A 21,611-nucleotide genomic window follows, 5' to 3' on the forward strand; every position below is an offset into this window, starting at 1 on the left:
AATACCATATCCTAAACATTTGTTTACATTTATTGAAACAGGTAACTTATTTTAATTTTAAGGTATCGATTTTTATTAATTTTCTACTTTACTTAAGTTTAACTTAAATTTATTTTATTTTAGGTCACATCAAGATTGCATTTTATCCCGTGTATTGTTACGTCCTGGTTGATGTTTTAGCGCTGGCGTAGTTGAGCGGTCGATTTAAATTGGACGTACTGAGAACTAAGATATAATTGCGTCGCACAGCGCAAGTCAAATTTGAATAGATAGACACTAGGCCCCAGTAGGTGCTGCCTCTATTTGCCGGAAGTTCAACTACATTCAAATTTGAATGTAGTTGTGATTACGCAACAATTATACTATACTATTACATTATATTATTATTCTACATTATAGAGTAACTTATTAATTATGCAACTTGCTAAATTATCAATATACATCTTAATCAATTAGTTAGGTCTCAGATCGGTCTCTGAGTAATTAGTATTCGAAAATAATCAGAGACATCTGACGAGCAGGCTGGGACGTAACAGTATGATGAATTGAGTATAACTACTTTCGCACACACAGGTACAAATGATATCAATCAGGCACTCAAAACAATTTATTCCCAATCTACGCGAATTATAATTTATTTTATTTTACGCTTCGTCATTGCTCTCATCTGAACTATTTGGGTTATCCTCGAGGCGGATATGGGCAAGTTTTAATTTGTTGGTATATACTATTTTCGTTCTATTATTGTTTAGAGCTATCATTACATTTAAGTCATCAAATACTTCAATTATTTCATAGGGACCGTCCCATTGCCGATCGAACTTCGACAGTCTCGGCTTTTTTAGTAAATATACGAGATCATTGACCTTGAAATTTTTAGGATTTTGGTTTCTGTCGTAATAGGCCTTGGAACGATTTTTAACGGCTTGAAGGTTTTCTGCGGCAGTGGCCTGCGTAATGGTAATCTTATCAAAAAGGTCGTCAAAGTACTGTATATATGTTTTTGGGATTTTTTTTTTTGGCAAATTCTGAAGGAATACGTGCTTTTTTCCCGAATATTAATTCATGAGGTGTAAAACCGGTAGATTCGTGAACTGAGGTATTGTATGAAATCATACCAAACACTATCCATTGATCCCAATCTTCATCTTTACAATAGTGTTTCAGATATTGGATGAATACGTGGTGGGCTCGCTCGAGAGACCCCAGTAATTGCGGGTGGAACGCCGTGGACTTAATTTGATTGATTCTAAAGATTTGGCTGAAGGTCTTCATCATCTGACTGGCAAAATTACTACCTTGATCAGTGTGAATGGCTTTTGGGCATCCGAACCGGGCAATAAAATATTTCGCAAAGGTGGTAGCGACCGTAACTGAGTCCATTCTCGGGATGGGGATTGCGTCAGAGTACTTCGTCAGGTTGTCCTGGATAGTTAATAAATAGCGGTTTCCGTCAAGGGTTACAGGTAGGGGACCCACTCTATCCATTTGTATTTTATCGAACGCTTCCTCCGGGGTATCGGTTATCCTCATTGGCTGTTTAGTCTTTACGCGCACCAGCTTGTTCGACTGGCAACTATTACAAGTTCGAACGAATTTTCTATATCGTTCTTCATATTTTTCCAGTAGAAGTCTTCCCGAACGCGATTGTATAATTTCCTGACTCCAAAATGTCCTCCGATTACCGAATTATGATATTCTTTAACAATATTCTTTTGCTCGTTTACCGGCGGGAATCTGATTTTGCCCGTGCAAATCGTGAAATTATAGTTTTCATTCGCGAATTTATCTTTTAGGTTTTGTTCTAACAATTTCCAGAAGGGCTGAGAGTGTTCATTTTGTGCTTCAGAAAGACTTGCGGTTTTCACGTTTACATGCTCCATTAGATGTTTTAAGGCTGCGATACTACTTTCTACGTTACCGATATCCGCGCGCTCGTTTCTAGTGTTTTTAATTATTAAATGAAAAATGTAATTTACATTCCAGCGAGTGGCGAGAGCTTCTCTCACGTTTTTCGGGTGCTGGAGTAGTCCTTCCACAGTAAATACGCCTTGCTGGAGTAACTCTCTACTCGATTTAGGTATATGTGTACAGTCTGCTGATATAAATTTGATGATGTTATCTTTACGCAAAATTAAGCTGTCTTTAGTATAGGAAAATCGTAATGGGACTATGGCTAAGATCTTTCGAATCTCCAGGTAAGTGTTTTTCGTCTGTTTATGGGTTGTACTGTCATCAATTACATCATCTAGTTTTCTTTTTCTATACATTGCCTGGCAAACCTCCAGCGTGCTCTTATCACTTGCCTCGCACCACCGTACTCCGCTGTTACAGACTTCTGTGGCCTGAGGTTCCGGATGTACGTGCAAGGTCTTATCATATGAACCTGGTTCACACCACATTCCGCTGTTACAATCTCTGCTGTATCGAGGTTCCGGATATGTATGTCAACCATCTTTACTTAAACTTAACTCCCACGAGAGCTCGCTGTTACAGTCTTCTAAGAGCTGAGGTTCCGAACGAACGTGGAGAGCCTTATTACATGAACCTGGTCCGCACCACATTCCGCTGTTACGACCTCAGCTGTATCGAGTTTCCGTATATTTGTGCTGGACCCTTTTACTTGAACTTGAACACGTTGGAGTGACACTTAAACTGTTTTTACTTGTTATCTCTACGTCTACATCAGTCAAAAGGGGTTTCTCCGCGAGAAAAATTGAACCAACAAATGCTTCTGCTAAAAATGAATTTTTTCCTGTCTCGATATTTTCGCTCGTGGCGAGATCTACAACTGGTATCTTGTCTGCGCAGTCGAGTACCGATTCCAGACCTGTAGAGCTGATTTTAAGAATTTTCTCTGAATTAGTTTGTGCTTTTAAAGTTTCGTCTGTTATGCTGTCAACTGGATTACGTGAAAGAGAGTCAGCGTTTGAATTAATTTTACCTGGTTTGAAAACTATTTCGAAATCATATTCATTTAATTTAATTCTCCATCTTAGCAATTTGGAAACGGGGTCTTTAGTATTGTGGAGCCATAGGAGTGGTCGGTGATCGGTTACTAAAGTAAATCGACGTCCATAAAGATACGGTCGGAAGTGTCGAACGGCGTAAATTATCGCGAGAAGTTCTTTCTCGGTAGTCGAATAATTAATTTCCGATTTTGACAAATTGTGTCTCTGAGAGTCTCGAACGATTTTTCCTGGGCATCGCCCTAGTCGAATTTTATGTCTTTCTTTAACAGGTGAGTTAATGGTTTCGCTACTTTCGCGAAGTCTTTTATGAATCCTCTATAATAACCCACTAATCCTAAAAATGATTTAATATTTTTTCTGTTTTTAGGGACACGAAAGTCTTTAACTGCACGAATTTTTTGCGGATTAGGATTGACTCCTTCATGTGTGATAAGATGGCCCAGATATACTATTTTCTTTTGAAGAAAGTGACATTTTTCTGGTGATAGAGCGAGACCAGCATTCTGTAGACGAGCTAGCAATTTTTTTAGTTTCCGAGAATGCTCCTCCAGAGAAATAGAATATACGACAATGTCGTCCATGTATGCGAACATTTCGAGTCCTTGGAGCCCGGTGAGTACACGGTCCATAAGCCGTTGGAATGCCGCGGGCGCGTTCTTCAGCCCGAATGGCATGCGATTGAATTCATAATGACCGTATGGGGTAGAAAATGCTGTTTTATGCCGTGACTCGGGGTCCATCAGTATCTGGTGAAACCCTGAAGCAAGATCGAGGATGGTAAAATACTTCGCGCCACCCAACTGGTCGAGGATGTCGGTTATATTTGGAAGTGGGTACGCGTCACTGACCGTTTTATCATTTAACCCGCGGTAGTCAATTACCATGCGCCACTGCGGATTACCTGATAGATTGGGTTTTTTTAGGAACAATCCAAACCGGTGAGTTGTAGGAGGAGTCTGAGTTTGGAATTATATTAGACGAGAGGAGCTCGTTTACTTGTTTCTGTACCTCATTTTTAAGTACCTGAGGGTTCCGATATTGTTTTGTATTTATTGGAATTTCGTCCGTCGTAATAATTTTATGTTTCGTCACGTCTGTAGCTTGGAGTTTGTCGCCAGGAAGGTGAAATAGATATGAAAATTGTTTAACTATTTCTAAAATACTTATTTTTTCTATTTCGTTTAGATTGTTGAAGTTAAGAGATTCTGTTAGCAAGGCGAATCGTTGAGCAGCTGCTTGATCAGTTACGTTCTTGGGAGATCCCGTACGCGTCGTTCGAGGGGATGGGGGCAACGCTTCAAAATCTTCGATTTCTACCGACGGAATTGTTAGATTGACTGCGCTGGTCAAGGTATTGATCGCAAAAATTTTGACGTATCCGTCTTTTGGTGTAGCCAGAACTTCACCTATATGAACTCCAGGTCCAGCATTTATTTTTCCGATATAACCAGATTCTTTCCTGTCATTTTTGATTTTAATAGTTATTAATTTTTTTGTTCTAGGAGGTAAATAATGTGATGTATGTCCGTAGAAGTCTATCTGTTTGTTACCTAGTATTAAATTTCGCGATAAATCGTTTTTAAAATTTAATGGAGCCTCTTGTTTTTGTAGGGATGGAGTACCGAGTATGCCGGATTGTTCGATCGGGAACGTGCTCTGAACCACCTGGAATTTGATCGGTATCTCACGTACAATGAGTTCTGTTTCGCCGACGGTACGTATCGTTCCGGACTCGATCCCGGTGAGATTATAAATTATATTGGAATTAATGTGCATATCCGAGCTGATGGCATTTGCTTTAATTAAATTTAATTGGGCTCCCGTGTCAATAAGAAAACAGGCTTGATTATTTAAGAGATGATTATTATTCAGAGTGATTACTGGTAATTTTGCAGCTTGGTCTGTTTTTAGTTGGTAGTTAATTCAGTGGATTGTGAACGCAGGATTACTTCACCGTTCCGAGTTGCGTTCGTCCGCAGAACGTTGTTCGCGTTTAAATTATTTTGTTCAGCGTTAGGTCTATAGTATTTACTGGTTTTGCGTTTACTCGGATCTTTCTTAAAACAATTGTCTTCCATATGACCGCGTCTAGAGCAAAAGTCACAGTATACCTGGTCTCACGGTTCACGCTGCTTTTGCTGCTTCCACTCGGGGCAGTTTATTTTCATGTGACCCGGCTGATCGCAATGAAAGCATTTTATTATTCTGTTCCCGGTAATAGCGTTGACTCTAGATCCCCGGTTATGAGCTCTAATATAAGGTGGGTGTTGATGTTGATTCGAACTGAAGAAGGATTTCCGATTTTCCGTTTCTCGTTCAAGAAGTGACGCAATATTAATTGCCTTAGCTAACGAGTCCGGATCATCTTGAGTGATAAGCGAACTTAAAAGTGAACTCTGAAGTCCGCGCGTGAATCCCGTAATAGCGGCATGATTTAATAGAACCCTAACACCGACGGCTTCCGAAGTTTTATATTTTTCTTTTTATGGCTTCCATACCACGGCCCAGGATCTCACTGACTCGAGCTCCGTAGGACTCGATAGTCTCATTGTCTCTTTGTTTTAAACCCTTTAGTTCGTCATGTATATGTTCTACGTCAAATGTCCTAGGAAAGAGTTTTTTAAGAGGCTAATCAGTTCGTCAAGATTTTCGGGGTCGTTCCGATTCGCAATCAACTGGTCTGCTTGACCCTCAATTTTATTCCGGATTAACGCGAGTAAATTAATTTAATCGCGGGGGTGGATTAGAGAATCTGCAAGTTTACTCTGCTTAATAAATTTAGACAATGTACTAGATTTACCGTCAAACCGCGGGACAAGATCGACAGCTAGTTTCAGATTCATATACGATGATGGATTAGCGGTGATTTCAATATCTGAGGCATTCAATAGGATATTACAGTTAGACGAACCCGCGTCAGAACTAGTCGATTTAATTGATATAGCAGCTGGCGCAGGAGGTGGAGGAATAATTACCGGATCGTTATTTAATTGATTATCTGGTACTTCAGCTCTATCATTATCATTATTACGATTATGACGACGCGTGACTCTAACGGGTGGGGCGACTATGGGATCATTACGATGACTTGCTCTACGTGTGCTACGTACAGGTGGCATTTTTATTGGTAAATATATATATATATATATATATATATATATGTCTTTATATATGTCTTTATATGGGTTGAAATTGATTTTACGGTAGATTACTTATTTACTACTGGTCACTCAAAAGAAATGTTATAAAATTACGTCAATTCTTATATCTATGGTTTACAATATTTAAGGTACTTATGTTAATACTGCGATGGAAGTTTATCGGTTTAATTTTTATTTTTTTTTTTTTATAATAATGACGTAAAGTTTCATCAATTGAGCCTTATAAATATATTTAATTATAAATTTATTAAAGTTCAATAATAATGATACTGAAGAGTTAACTGACATCTAATAATTTTTGAATTTTTTATTTTAAATATAAATTAGAAAATAAAAATACTTTAACAAAATGCACCGATAGTTTTTCTAATTTTCTACATGCAAATATTTACAGTTTTTTTTTTTTTGTCAATAATTTGTTGAAAAAAGAAAAATCCGAAAATTTTGAATTGTCTTTCAAAATCGTTCAATAATATTATTTTACCATCGTCTAAATCTAAAATTTCTACGACTTCAGTAGCAGCAGCATTTGGAGCAGTAGTTTGTATGGCTGTGATCAATTGTTCAACGCTAACATATTCTGGCTGAGTGAGGTCATCATGTTCAACTATAAACATAAACGAAACAAACAGTTAGTTTTAATATACTTTCAAAGGTAAAATATATAAAATAGACTATAAATTAATAAAGCTTATACTTTTAATGCTTCAACGAGTAAACAAATTTTTCCGTTAATGACTATTATTTTAACAAATTGTTGATCTTACCCATATAACAATCTTGTTCAAGGTTTGAGCAAGCCTGGTCTCAAGTTCGATAGACGTTAGTGTCTTTTCCTACCTATGTGTCTTGCTGCAGATACTTGTGGCAAGATTTCAATAGTAAGTCTAGTGCAAGCCTTACACAAGAAATTCGTGCCAGATTATAACTCAATTCTGGAGGAAGACTATAGTTAAAAATAGTTGCGCATGGCTTGCTTAAGATCTGCTCAAGGCTCAAAATTGACCTTGAGCCTTGAGCAGATCTTGAGCAAGCCATGCGTGAGTACCTGCCATAAGTTACTGGTGCAAGTAATGCCTCAGAAACTTTTAAACTGCACCGCATCTAAGATATCTTCAATATTCTTGTGTACAATGCCTTGAGCAAGTTACGCACAAGTCTTGATGACGATTTCTTGCTACATGATCTTGCGCAAGTCCCATACGTAGAAAAGGACACTAGTGACTAGGGGTTTTGCTAAAGGCACTGGCACCAGAATCTTGCTCAAGGATGTGTTACTTGGGTAATAATTTTATTTTTCAAGTGTATTAATTTTGATACTTTGAGGTCTTGAGACCGCCAAGTCTAGTTGTAACTGAACATGTTGGTTTCGAACGACAGCAGCCTCCATAAAATCACGTACAGGATGCCTTTAAAATAGTAAAAAAAAATGGATAAAAATATAAATTATGTTAAATATTAAAGATTTCTTTTTAATGTTCACTTACTGTCCTGCTTGTAAACCGTTGTGTAGTCCGACAAGATAATCGTTGGATAGTTGTTGTCTTGACAGTCTAGGTCTCCTATTCAATCCATTTTCTAATCGTAACCAAGCCACTTCACCGTCTTCAATCACTTTATTCAATTGTGCTGAAAATATTCACATAATTATTATTTTTATTATTTGACAAAAGAAAAAATTGTATACTTACTTGAAAATTGAAAGAGTGGAGGATGTTATCCACCCAACCTCGTAACAAGATTCTGGTTAAAATTTTCAGCTATATTGTTAATCCGCCACGGTCTATCCCAAGTTGATAAAACTGGTGCAAGTGGTACGATAAAATTTTGCAACCCTGATTATAAGAAACGATTCAAAACGATTTGCAATGTTAAATGCCCATAAGAAGGGCGATTCAAAAGTATTCAACGTATTCAAAAGCATTAAAAAGTATTGAAAATTTTTTTTTTTTCTAATCGTTTTAAATCGTTTCTTTTAATAAGGGAAGTATTGCCGAAATAATTCAATGTTGTTGTTAGCGTCAAGAGTTTGCAACAAATTAAAAATAATAGCGGTAGCTTCCTGTAAGTGATTAGAACTTACTAACGGTAATGCCCATGATAGATTCAATACATGACTCTGTGGGTCACGTCGACTTGGAAGTCTTAAGGTTCTCCATGCTCGAGTAATAGCCTGTAAACAAATATTTTATTGATAATAAAATATATTGTATGACGTTAAAAATTATTTAATGAATACTAACCCGAGCAACATGAAACCAAGAACCATAATGACGAACCCATGGCATGATTAATTGTAATGAAGACAACAACTCCAATTGAAAGTCACAAGTTATCATTCGGAGGTTCTGGTTAACTTGTGGCATTCGATTAAAAAGCCACCCGAGTCGAAATTCGAGTTCTGTCCCTCGCGGATTCAGAATTACTTCGAAATCATGGTGAAATTTCAGTGAGATCATAGTGGCACGATAGTGAACCCATGGTGAAATGACAGTGAAATCACTGTGATTTTTTGCCATTTGCTTCCTGTGATTTTATTACCATCCGATGGTAATTTTATGATGATTTCAACATCGATTCATAGTAGAATCACAATAGCATTACAGTTAATTTACAGTAGTATAGCTGTAAGTTGACAGTGGTATTACTGTGTATTTACAGTGATTTCACTATCAGTTTATCCTGGATCTGCAGTGTTTCAGTCATGCTTTCTCGGTAATAATACCGTCATCATATAGTGATTTCACAGCAGTCTTACTATAGATTCTTCGTGAAATCACAATAATATCGCTATGAGTTGACAGTAATATTACTGTGATTTCTTAATCATTTAATCCTGGATCTGCTTAGTTTTCATCGAGATTTAGGGGCAATATTGAGATCCTATATTTATTGATTCAAAGATAATAATAATAAAATTAATAATAATATTATAATAGCAACAATAATCCTAATCTTGGTTTTTCGATAAATAATTTTTCTTGTTTAAAAAAATTATTTATTATCCCTTTGTACAACTTCATGTAATTCCTCTGGAGGATTAAATGCTATTTTTTTACCCTCGGTAAAGAAGGAATTTTTTTTTTTTTTAACGTATGATGGGACTCGAACTGCCGACCCTTCGATTGAGAGCAGCTTAAAGTCATGTACTTTAGCCCGCTCGGCCACCACACGCATTCGGAACTAAATATTTAATCTGTTACTTCATGCTATTCAATACTATATATACTCAAGACTAAGCTATAAGAAAAATTATTTTATTAAATACTATAAAATTAAAAGAATTCGATATTTATGAAAAAAAAAATTTTGCCTTCTTCTGTAAATCATCAAGTTTTCTTAATTTAATGATAAATAATAAATATTTACTATTGAAATATTAATCTAAATGATGTTCTCTTTATTTTTTGCAATAGTTTAAATTCAATTTATACAGTTTTGAAAAAAAAGTTATTCAATTTTTTTATTTATTTATTTTTTTTCATAATTCTGAAGAATTTTACCGTCTTAAGCTTTCATAAAATTAACTAAATTAGATAAATACAGATAAAGTTTCGCTCGGAAATTCCTAAAATAGCTAAATTTATAATAAATAAAATACATATGTGCCCAAATATTTGTTAAACTTACAAATAATTATGCTGACTTAAGGAAGGAAAACGTCAGCTGGGTGGACAAGCCATGGTCACGCACGTGTTTGAAGAACACGCTGTGCATGGACTCGTCCATGTGTGTACTGAGCAGTTTTTGCTGCTCAGCATTCCTGACGACACTCTTAAATTCCTCCTTAGGGAGTTCAATAAGAGGGTTTACTCTTCCGAGACCGAGGGATTTTGCCGCGTACTTTGCTGCCTTATATAAGAACGCTCCCTTCTGCAGATTCTCATGACTATGAACAATCTGCATAAGGAAGTCGTCCTCATCTGCAGTGAAATTGACAACTTCGTATGTTAAACCCAAAACCAAACGATCGTGTAGACACTCCAAGCTCTGTAGACCTCTCCCTCCGATGTGCCGGGAAAGGTATAATCTGGTGACTGAGGATTTAGGGTGCATGCTCCGATTGATATTCATGACTTTGCGTGTCTTGATATCGAGATCCCTAAGCTCTTTTCGGGTCCATTTAAGGACACCGAACGAGTAGAGTAGTACTGGGACAGCAAGCATGTTAGTTGCAGAGACTTTGTTTTTCCCGGAAAGTTCTGATGACCAGATTTTCCGGAGCCTCCGCCCATACTCGCTGCAGAGAGTCGTTTTGATTTTCGAGACGTCCTGCATAGGACTCCCGTCAATCCCTAGATATTTGTACGACTCTCCGGCGTCAAGATGGTCAATGACGCTCCCATCTACTAACTCGATATCTTCGCGCAAATCAGAGCACCTACCCTTCACCAGATTAACGACCACGCACTTTTCCAACCCAAAAGCCATGCCGACATCCCATGTATACTCCTTTACGATATTCAAGGCTGTCTGAAAGTGTTCCTCATCAGGAGCATATACCTTCAGATCATCCATGTAGAGTAAGTGGGTGATCGAATATTTCCGATCAGTTGGTGGGCCCACTGAGTATCCACGGGTACGGCGTAGCGCAACAGATATCGGCAGCAGTGAGATGCAAAACAGCAGCGGGCTCAGGGAATCTCCCTGGAAGACACCTCGCTTGTACTGTACAACTTCGGTCACACGTTTGTCGATGCCACATGAAATGTGGAACCGTGTTCGCCAAAGTTGCATCGTACGCTGTATGCATCCCACTGTATCGTGATTGACCCCAAGGCATTTGAGCAAAAAGAGAATGAGCTCATGAGATGTTGAGTCGAATGCCTTACGGTAGTCAATCCAGGCCATTGACAGGTTGCGCTGATAGTAGACCGCGTCTTGAATGACACAACGATCTACTAACAGATTCTCTTTGCAACCTGACAGGCCTCTTTTGCTGCCACGTTGTTCGCATATCTGCTGCCATACAGGATCTATCTCCTGTAGAATGCGATTATTCAAGATTTTTGTGAAAATCTTATAAACTGCATTCAAACAGGTGATAGGCCTGTAGTTCTTCGGGTCGGACAAGTCACCTTTCTTAGGGATGAGCACGGTTCGCCCTTCTACAAGCCAGCACGGAATAGGTTCGTTGCCTCTGATAAACGCTGTAAAAATCCGGGCCAGATGATTATGGGTAGAAGTAAGTTTCTTCCACCAGAATAAGTTGATGCCATCCGGACCCGGAGCAGCCCAGTTCTTACCATTATTCAGAGCCAAACAAACCTCTTCCACGCTGACTTCAGGGCTCTCTTCATCAGCATTGTCGTTTCGGTGGTGGCGACAAAATGCCTCGAAGTCGTTGAGAGCTGGAGTGTCACGATTCACGTTCGGTTGATCACCATACAACTCGGACCAGAAAGCTTCTACTCGCTCGATAGATGGGGGATCGCCAGAAACAGATGTCTTAGGTGTCAGAAAGCGTGAAGGACTCAACCGAAACAAAGAGTTATCGGTAAGCCGCTTCAGCTTTTTCTCTAGTGACTTTTTAGCAGTCACCAGAGCCCGCAACCTGTTAAGGGAACCTTCTTTGATGTTAAGAAGATTCTCCTTATTCAGTGTGTGATGTTGATATCGTAGTCCCGCCGCAATACGGCGGACTTTAGGCGTAAACGCTTTACGAGCATTTACGTACTCAATCACACACTGAATGCGGGAGACATGTTTCCGGAGATCATCAATCTTCAGTGAAAGCTGCCCAATGCGACCTCTCATCTTAGCCTCAGGAGAAGAAGTATTATTTCTTGCCGGAGGTAAGAGTGAGGAAGCAACATCATAGACAGCTTGATTGATGGTGAGTAGAGTAGAATCCTCTTGAATCCGAGTCGATAGCTCGTGGTTTTCCGTGTCAAGTAGATGTTTTGGGTAGTGTATCTTTTTAGAGATACATACTTGCCGTGTGTCAAAATCATTGTCGGTGTCTTCGGAAGAACGGCGTCTCTCCTGATGTAGCTGTGCTGGAAAAGACAGACGATGAGATACTCGTCTGTTAGATAACAGTGATCGTCGTGTTCGCCGGAGATGAGAGGCATAATCACGCAGATGTTGTTGTGAAAAATGGCTATGGTTAGGGTGCATATCGCTCCAGAGAGCATGCATCCTAGCCATGTAACCTCTCCGCTCCGGTTCACTGTTATTATAGCACATCAGGAGATCGACTCGTAATTCCTCCGTCCACCTAAATGCAGTCCGTTGTTCGCCAGGGTCTTCATCATTCGGAATCTCGGTGCTCCGCCCAGCTAGTGGGTAGCCCTCATCCGAGAAGGGCTGGTTGTGGGAAGCACTTCTGTGTTCAGGATTATCTTGAACTCAGTTTACTTTACATTGGGGAGTTAACCCAATGCAAAGGTTGTTGTACGCTTCGTAGGCCAGCAGATGGAAGGCCGGCCTACTTTGCCCACGATGCGCCACGGGGTAAATGAACCCCCGCTGGCCGCACAACATGCACCGTGGGCAATTATTATTATTATTATTATTATTATAGTAAGGATAATAATAATAATAATAATTGTTATTATTATTATTATTATTATTATTATAGTAAGGATAATAATAATGATTGTACAAATAGTCTTTGAAATCTACGGTCGCGGGTTCGAGTCTTACTTGGAGTCATTTTTTTCAATAATAATAATAATAATAATAATAATAATGATAATAATCATCATACTCGTAATGATTAATAAACCATTAATTTATAATATATTAAAATAATAATATGATATTATAATAATAATAAAACAATTATAATTATAATCTATATTATTAAAAGAATAAGGAAAATTTTGTTCCCGCCATATCTATATGATAGATTAGTTAATGCTATTGAAATTGGTATCATTAGATAGGTATTGACTTAAATTCGTGCCTTTTCATAGTTTAAACTCTTTTTGTCACTGAATGTCATTGAATGACACTGAATGTCAATGAATATATAGCTATATTATTTATATCACGTTACTTATTCTAAAATAACGGATTTTAATACTCCCTTTTGGTTTTAGGAAGCTTCTCAAAGCCAAAAAAGTGTGCATAGAAAAAAAAAGGATTCATTGACACAAAAAATTTTTACTCGCCTAAAGAAAATTTTTGTATTTAATTAATAATCCATAAAGTTTCTTGGTGCAAATTAAAATTTTTTGCAGCCAGAAATCTTTTTATTCTACGTATTTTATAAATTTAGTAGCGATATTTGGACAGTCACGTAGTGACTGCGGGTTGCTCGTTATTACTAATATTAATAATACACTAATGCAAAAAATTAAAGGAGCAGAAAAATTTTATAAATTTTTTAGTGATTTTTGGAAGGCTGTAACTTGGTGAAAAATAATCGTATCGAAAATTTAAAAAAAGCATTTTATAGCTTGAAATCTCCAGTTTTGATGTATTTTTTTCAAAATTTTTCAAAAGCTCCGATTATTGCGCAAACATGAGAAATACCGCGAGCCAAAAAATTTCTAAATTTTTTTTTTTTTTCGAAGAGCCCACGGACCGCGGAAAAATTCTTTCAACTAAACGAATGCATACATCGTTTAGAAAATTTATTCAGCTTCAATTTGGTTTTTTTTTAACCTCGTAGGACGATTTGTCGCAGAGATATTAGCCTTCAAACGGAAAATGATCCTTTTGGCTTTGATCTTCGATATTTCAGGTACCAATGATCGCACTGAAAGTTGAAGGGCGGCGTTGAAAACTTAAATAAATTCCCTACAAGACCCTGTCATCATTTTTTGAGAAAAAAATTTTTTTTATTTTTAACATCCATTAGAAGAAAGTACAAAAAAATGACTTTTTTTGGTTTTTTAAAAAATCAACCGCTACTCTGCAAATATCGATAAAAAAAATAATGTTGCCAGGGAATTTTTTAGCTTAATGTACCCTCAAGACCCCTTTGAATTTTTAAATTGATCCATCGAACCGTTTTTTGGGAATCATTGATCGAAGTTTTGCTAAACAATTAAAGGAGCAAATTTTGTTCCTTTAATTGTGTAATCATAATCAAAATTAAAAAATTATTTTTTTTCGACTTTTCTCAAAGTTTTGCATTGGTGACTCAGCAAATGCAAAAAAATGACAAAAAAAATAAAAAATTTTCAAAAAATGTCAAAAAAAATCAAAGAAAAAAGAAAAATTGAAACTTTTTTTTTGAGTTCTAAATTTTTTTTTTGACATTTTTTGGAAATTTTTTAATTTTTTTGTCATTTTTTTGCATTTGCTGAGTCACCAATGCAAAACTTTGAGAAAGATCGAAAAAAAATAATTTTTTAACTTTGATTATGATTACACAATTAAAGGAACAAAATTTGCTCCTTTAATTGTTTAGCAAAACTTCGATCGATGATTCCCAAAAAACGGTTCGATGGATCAATTTAAAAATTTACAGGGGTCTTGAGGGTACATTAAGCTAAAAAATTCCCTGGCAACATTATTTTTTTTATGGATATTTGCAGAGTAGCGGTTGATTTACTAAAAAACCAAAAAAAGTCATTTTTTTGTACTTTCTTCTAATGGATGTTAAAAATAAAAAAAAATTTTTTTTTCAAAAAATGATGACAGGGTCTTGTAGGGAATTTATTTAAGTTTTTAACGCCAACCTTCAACTTTCAGTGCGATCATTGGTACCTGAAATATCGAAGATCAAAGCCAAAAGGATCATTTTCTGTTTGAAGGCTGATATCTCTGCGACAAATCGTCCTACGAGGTTAAAAAAAAAAACCAAATTGAAGCTGAATAAATTTTCTAAGCGATGTATGCATTCGTTTAGTTGAAAGAATTTTTCCGCGGTCCGTGGGCTCTTCGGAAAAAAAAAAAAAAATTTAGAAATTTTTTGGTTTGCGGTATTTCTCATGTTTGCGCAATAATCGGAGCTTCTAAAAAATTTTGAAAAAAATACACCAAAACTAGAGATTTCAAGCTATAAAATGCTTTTTTTTAATTTTCGATACGATTATTTTTCACCAAGTTACAGCCTTCCAACAATCACTAAAAAATTTATAAAATTTTTCTGCTCCTTTAATTTTTTGCATTAGTGTATTATTGTATAAGATTCTTCCCAATTCAATAATCGTGATAATATTCGTTGATACTATACTCAATACTGAAAATAAAAAAAGTTGGTAAATCCAAAAGTGCACACCTCAATCGCTTATTTTATTTTTAATTATTACTTTTATTTCATTTTTATTTAATGAAATTCGTTTTTTTTTAATCATGAATTTTCCTATTCACCTTTTATGTTATTAATTTAATTTCTTTTCTTTTTTTTTTTTTTGCACATCTCATACTCCGAGTGATGGGGGTGAAAATTCACTTTAAATTCGCTCCCGCTTATTTACAGTGTGTACATAATAATTTCACATATGATCGTGAGTTTTTATCTCCTCTCCCTTAAATATTTAACCCAATGGACTGTTAATTGTAGAGGCGTGGCTTACAACTCGGTTATATGAACTTACTAAAGTTCTCGGTTGCATATCGGTTGCGTAGCGTTGCGGTTAGCGCATAAGACTGGCGAGCGTTAGGTGATAGGTTCGAATCCCGGGAGTTGCGATTTTTCGTCGATTATTTCGTTCTACGATAATCTTAATTTGGTTAATAGCATAGGTGTAGTAATTTATAGAATCTAATAGATGTTCTGCCTCTTTCACATCCTACATCCAGAAGTTCCTCGAACTTCAGAATAAAAAAAGTTCTACGTAAAAAATTTTTTTTGTATTTGAGTCAAATTTAATTATTTTATCATGTATATATAATTTGGTAATAATTATGATTGTATAATTATAAAGTGGGGTTGCTTCTAACGTGTTGAAGTGTTTTTAGTTTCTTTATTTTTTTTATAATAAATAATTATCATTTTTATTGTTATTATTATTAAAAGTAATATTATTTAAAAGAAAAATAAATAAATAATGGGTCTGAGTGGGATTCGAACCCGCGCCCCCAGATCCGAAATAATGTTAACATTGTTATTATTATATTTAATATTATGATTATTCAACGTCTGGTTGCGTTGTAAACTTGTTATATTGGGACAAAACTCCTCGAGTTACAACTAAACCAGACGTACGTTCATACAGTACCCAATAGCACAAGGTCTGTTTTAATTGTACATTTTTCTGGAATTAAGTCAAGGAAAAATTACAACGAAAACGGAACTTAGATTTCGACTCGGGCAGCGCCATATTGAACTACACAGCTCCGTACTTCAGTCACTACACAAAATGAAGAGCGCTGGGATTCCCTAAAATTAAAAAAAAAAAAAAAAAAAAAACATTTTAATTATTTAGCACTTTGCAGGAATATAAATTATATAATTGCTATGATAAATAATGGTAATATTGATGATATTAAATTTTTAATACCTCATCTTCTTGGCGCACGAGGATAGTTATCATCTGACGTATTCCTCTTGGTTCTTGAGGAACGCACTAAAATTAAAAAGAGATCACATAATAAAAATAATTCTGAACAGAGTCAATATTATTATTAAAAAGTGTGTTTTTGCTTTAACCTGATATGTAATATCAAGATGTCATTCGTTAACGATAGCTAATCGCTCCAACATTTGGTTGCTGCCAAAAACGTAAGCCATAGCTGCATCCTCATTTACATTAATTTGTCCTTGGTAAATACTTTGAGTCTGTATGTACGTGACGAACTTGGGGCCCAGTGCTTCAAAACTTTGAGGAAGCTGCGGTCGACGACCACGTGGCCTTCCTCTTGGATTTGCAGCAACAGGTAAATCCAACCTCGCTGGGTTCAAAATGCTAGTTTAGTTTAGTTTAGTTTAGTTTATTTATTTACGATCATGGAGCTGCTGCTCCTTGTGATCAAGTATCAATATACATGTTATATTATTATTATTATTATTAGCAATAAGAGTTAAAATGAACTCAACAGAATACAATATAATTTAGACGCTTACTCACTCATTCCAACAATACAATAGTTTAATTCATCAATAATTCATTAATAAAAGTGAGTCAGCGTCTGATAAGAGCTATAATTCAATGAGCGATAAATCTGTGCTTGGCAGAATTTTAATTGGCTTGGTTGTGGAATCTTTCCTTAAGAATACAGCACCATTGCTGATCCATATAGATCTCGGGCTTATTTCAGTTCAGTTCAGTTCAGATGCTAGAACAATTGATTTAAATAAATAAATGAATAATTAAAAGATACATTTTTAGTTGAAATATTATAAATTATTACCTTCTTAAGGGCCTATTGGCAACATTATTGACAATACGATTATTTTCTTCTATAAATGGCACCGGGTTGATTACAACCCTGTGGTTGTGATCACCAATAGGTAACAGTCTGCCGTTTGACAATCGCCACAGTTTAGCAGGACACCGATCCTGAGTATTTCGCCTGCGACAGATATATCTTTGCCGAAAAGCATTACTTGCCCGAGGATCCAGGTAGTATTCAAATCCTTGATGATTGAAGTGTCGTTGGTTTCGATCTGCGCCATTATTTCCAGCCATCATCACTTCTCTTATAATTTATAATCTACACTGAAAAATATTAATATAATTCAATTAAAATAAATAATAAAATTATTAAACAAGTTATTTAAAAAGTTTAAAAATCTGCATTATATAAATAATATTAATATTCAAATCGATATACCTTAAGTATTAATTTTGCAAGATACCGATGTGATGCACAGAAAAGACGCTAACTACGCAACAATTGAAGAAACATTTGCAAATCAGTGCTCGTCGAAAACGTTAGCGGGGGATGGGGGGTGGTTACTCGGTCTTTATAGTTGTTGATGCATGTTCTTGTGTTTACGGCGGGTTACTTAAAATTTCAAAATGGCGCTTAAATACATCTAATAATCAGTGGTTTTTAATATAATTTATAATTACGATATACATCATTTTTTTTTTTTTAAATAAAAGTTTTTAAATAATTAAAAGCTTTTTGGATATTTATGAGAAATATATTTTTGTAATTATCTGTCATTGTCATTAGTGTTTATTATTTTTCATTTATCAACAATGGAGATTAATGGGCATCGTCCTCAATCACATCGATTTTTATTTGATGGCTTTAATTATCATCTAGACAGTCGCTATAAATTTGCCATTAAAAAAAGGTATGTTTGTACATCACGAACAACGTATCATCATTGTCGTGTAAAGTTATGGAGACTAGGAAATGGTCGATGTATTGTTGATGGAGGGCATAATCATCTTCCACCGACTATTAATATTAGAGAACCATTTATTCGTGAATTACAACGACAATCACTACTAATTGACCTCTTACCAAATGAGGTGGTAAATGGAGTTTTACGAAAGTAGGAGCGATTGATTTAACTAAAATATTTTTTACGCAATGGAAATTCTGTAAAGTAAATTATTTGAAAAAAAATAAATTAATTAATTTTTTTTGTTTTTTTTTTTAAATTTAATTGAATTAATAAAAATATTTATTTTTATTATTTAAAATATTACATTATATTAAATTAAAAATCACTCATGATTCACCATTAAGCTATTATATAACTGTTTTACAAAAATTAAATTTAACAAGTTTATTTTTTAAATAAATAAAAAAAAAATTACTCTTTAAAGTAATTTACGTCAGCTAAAGGTAAAAATAATGGAGAAATTCAATGCATAATAAATTATAAAATATAGATGATGATATTGCTGGTATAGTTTTTGTTTTTTTATAATATAGTTTTCCAGTGGCTGGGAATCATGTACGACCAAGAGCAACTAGACAAGTTGTTCATCGAGAGCGTCGTCATCATCGTCCTGCATTACCTCAATCTTTTGAAGCTTTAAACGGTATGTTAGAAGGATATGCGCCCATGGCTAATAGTTATTTGACCTAAGTAAACGCTGGTGAAGCTGGTGAAGCCATAGCTTACATATATAGTAGTGATTACATGGTGCAAAACTTGGGCGCAGCAGAAGAATGGCACATTGGTGGAACGTTCCAAGTAATAAAATACATATATTAATATTCGATTAAGATATTGGTAGTGCAATTAATAATTAATTGAAAATCTTATTTGATTAAATTTTAGTGCGTACCTCAACATCCTCGAGCTGCTCAACTATGGATCATCAGCATGCGTCGAATGGATGTGGTAAAAAAATCTTAAAAAATTTTTTAGTAGAATTTTTTATCTTTTAATATTATGCTCCGTAATCTTTTCATGTTGCTTGAATAAATCTGATGTTGATAGTTGCATTGAACTTCATAAAGATTATATTTGTTTTTCAGGTTTTAATTTTCTTAAATTAAAAAAAGAAAAAAAAATAGGAATTTGTCATTAACGCTTTTTTATACATAAAAAACTTCTATATATTTAATTTATTTAATAATTACAGGGGATTCCAGCGCTGTATATTCTTTGTAGTCACAGAACTGCTGCATTGTATAATTCAATATTCAATTGGATTTTACAAGAAGCACCAGAGGTTCGTGAAAATCTCCAAACTATCGTATCTGATTTCGAAGTCGCGCTATTGTCATCAGTGCAAGTAACGATACCATGGGTTCGTCGTAGAGGTTGCTGGTTTCATTTCGCAAGGGTACGTTGTTAAAATGTATCAATCAGTAATTCATACTAAAATTTGGTCTTTATTTACTTAGGCTGTCACGAGAAAATAAAATACATTAAGGCTTCCTCAACGCAACGAACCAGAGTCATATTTTAAATTTAACCTGGGCTCTTCCACTATAGTTCCAGCCAATCGGTGCCAAGAAGCAATTCAAGTTATTGTCAATTTACTTCAGCCTCTTGAAAATTTTAATGACAACTACTTTTTATTTCGACGATACTTACAGAGATTTTGGCTTCCTCAGGCAAATACTGTATCTGTTTGTGATGTTCCTTGGCGAACTAATAACGTGGCTGAAGCTTTTAATCGCCACTTATTAGCCCGTATGGGTAGACCTCACCCGCCGTTATTTCGTTTTTTGGGTATGTAATTACATCATTATATTCTTGATTATCATGTAGATTGTTATAGTTAACTATAATGTTAATACAAAAATTTTTAATATCTGCATTACTATACTTACTTCTAGCTCGATTGAATGAAATCATATTAGATACCGAAATTTTATGAAACCACTTGATTACGGGAATGGATGTAGGAAGGCATAGGCGTCGACGCCAACAACGTATGGATTTATTCATTATTGGAATTCAACAAGCGTTAGAAACAAGGCGGTGAATATATTGTGTATTTAATTACAACATTTTTTACTGTACTATTACTATCCGAAAGTTCCTGTTTGATTCTATGGGAACCTTGAGATAGGGATAATACATATTTTATTTTAATTTTCTAAATTAGTCATCTGACGTTACCATTATTCATCTTCCGTTCTGACATTTTTCTGTTTTCCGAGTAATCTCAGTTTTGAGATTTATTATCACCCTACAATAATCGCTGGTTTTATTTTCTATTTTCGTTGCCATTACGTTCACTTGCATCTCAGTAGGACTCTATGTCTCTCATTAAGACATGAACTAAAGTGTTTTTTTTTTTTTGCTTTTAATATTATTCGCAGTTCTTCGTATATTATGTTTCTGTATTTTATATTAAATAAAGTGAAAATGTAAAATTCATTATTAATATATCCCTTTTATCATCAATGTGTATATACCATACATACAATATTTATATATGCCATATAGATATTCAATGGCGGAATTTCTTGAAGTCGCAGTAGTTCGTCGCGTTAATGTACAATTCGATTTAGATACAGCAGTCACTAGACTACAGTGTGAGTATCAGAATTAATAATTAATTATAATAAAAAAAAAATTATGCTATAAATCATTATTTTTATAATTGATACAGATGAAAATGATGACTTGACTATGGTCGAAGAAGTGTAGATTGAACATTTGAGAGATCCTGTCAATCAAGAATTAGGTATATAGAATTTAATATAAAACTATTATAATTAAATGAAAATGAAAAGTAGATTAATTAATTTGCATTTCAGGTTTGCACTATAATGAAAATGACGAAGAAGGGCTTACCGATGATGAAATTGATGTGATCAACGATAATGATAATTATCATAACTAATTTCATTACTCTTCATTTATAAATAGATTCTTGGGGGGAATATTGCCCCTTAAAATCCGGAAACATAAGCTATTATTTTATGTTGATACCTTGTTACCAAAAATTTAATATAAAAATTTACAGTAAATGCACAATAGATTATCAAAATGATCGAAATGATTGTTGATCAATTTTTTTAATACTCATTGACCAATTATCATTAATAAGGTACAAGAGTTTAAGAAAAAAATGTTGGAGAGTAATTTTTTTTTGTTACAAGTGCTTATTAATATAAATTATTTAATAGTTTTAATAGTTAAGGTATGGTATATTTGGAAAGTGTAACTACTCGAGTAGATACTATTTATTTATGTCACTTTAAA

The 21,611-nt window shown here is 34.9% G+C and overlaps 1 protein-coding gene and 2 long non-coding RNA genes across 3 annotated transcripts in view; 2 read left to right on the forward strand and 1 right to left on the reverse strand.

Annotated features, from left to right (window-relative positions):
- The window catches only part of LOC130671510 (uncharacterized), a 63,452-nt gene extending 44,341 nt beyond the window's left edge, over positions 1-19,111 (forward strand). Inside the window, exon 3 of the long non-coding RNA XR_008990529.1 lies at positions 18,872-19,111. This is a non-coding gene — a long non-coding RNA (uncharacterized LOC130671510). The remainder of the gene's footprint in view (positions 1-18,871) is intronic.
- On the reverse strand, positions 7,187-8,613 carry LOC130671509 (uncharacterized). The gene is made up of 4 exons (XR_008990528.1): positions 8,377-8,613; positions 7,825-8,306; positions 7,621-7,762; positions 7,187-7,542 (listed from the first exon to the last, which is right to left on the reverse strand). It is a non-coding gene; the product is annotated as an uncharacterized LOC130671509 (long non-coding RNA).
- Positions 19,112-21,053, forward strand: LOC130671948 (uncharacterized). The gene is made up of 5 exons (XM_057476097.1): positions 19,112-19,129; positions 19,224-19,286; positions 19,531-19,741; positions 19,887-20,126; positions 21,016-21,053. Exons 1-5 carry the CDS (start codon positions 19,112-19,114, stop codon positions 21,051-21,053), a joined length of 570 nt encoding a protein of 189 aa, XP_057332080.1.
- The last annotated feature ends 558 nt before the right edge of the window (positions 21,054-21,611 follow it).

Source organism: Microplitis mediator, chromosome 7 (genome assembly GCF_029852145.1).
Source record: "Microplitis mediator isolate UGA2020A chromosome 7, iyMicMedi2.1, whole genome shotgun sequence".
Classification (NCBI taxonomy): Eukaryota; Metazoa; Arthropoda; class Insecta; order Hymenoptera; family Braconidae; genus Microplitis; species Microplitis mediator.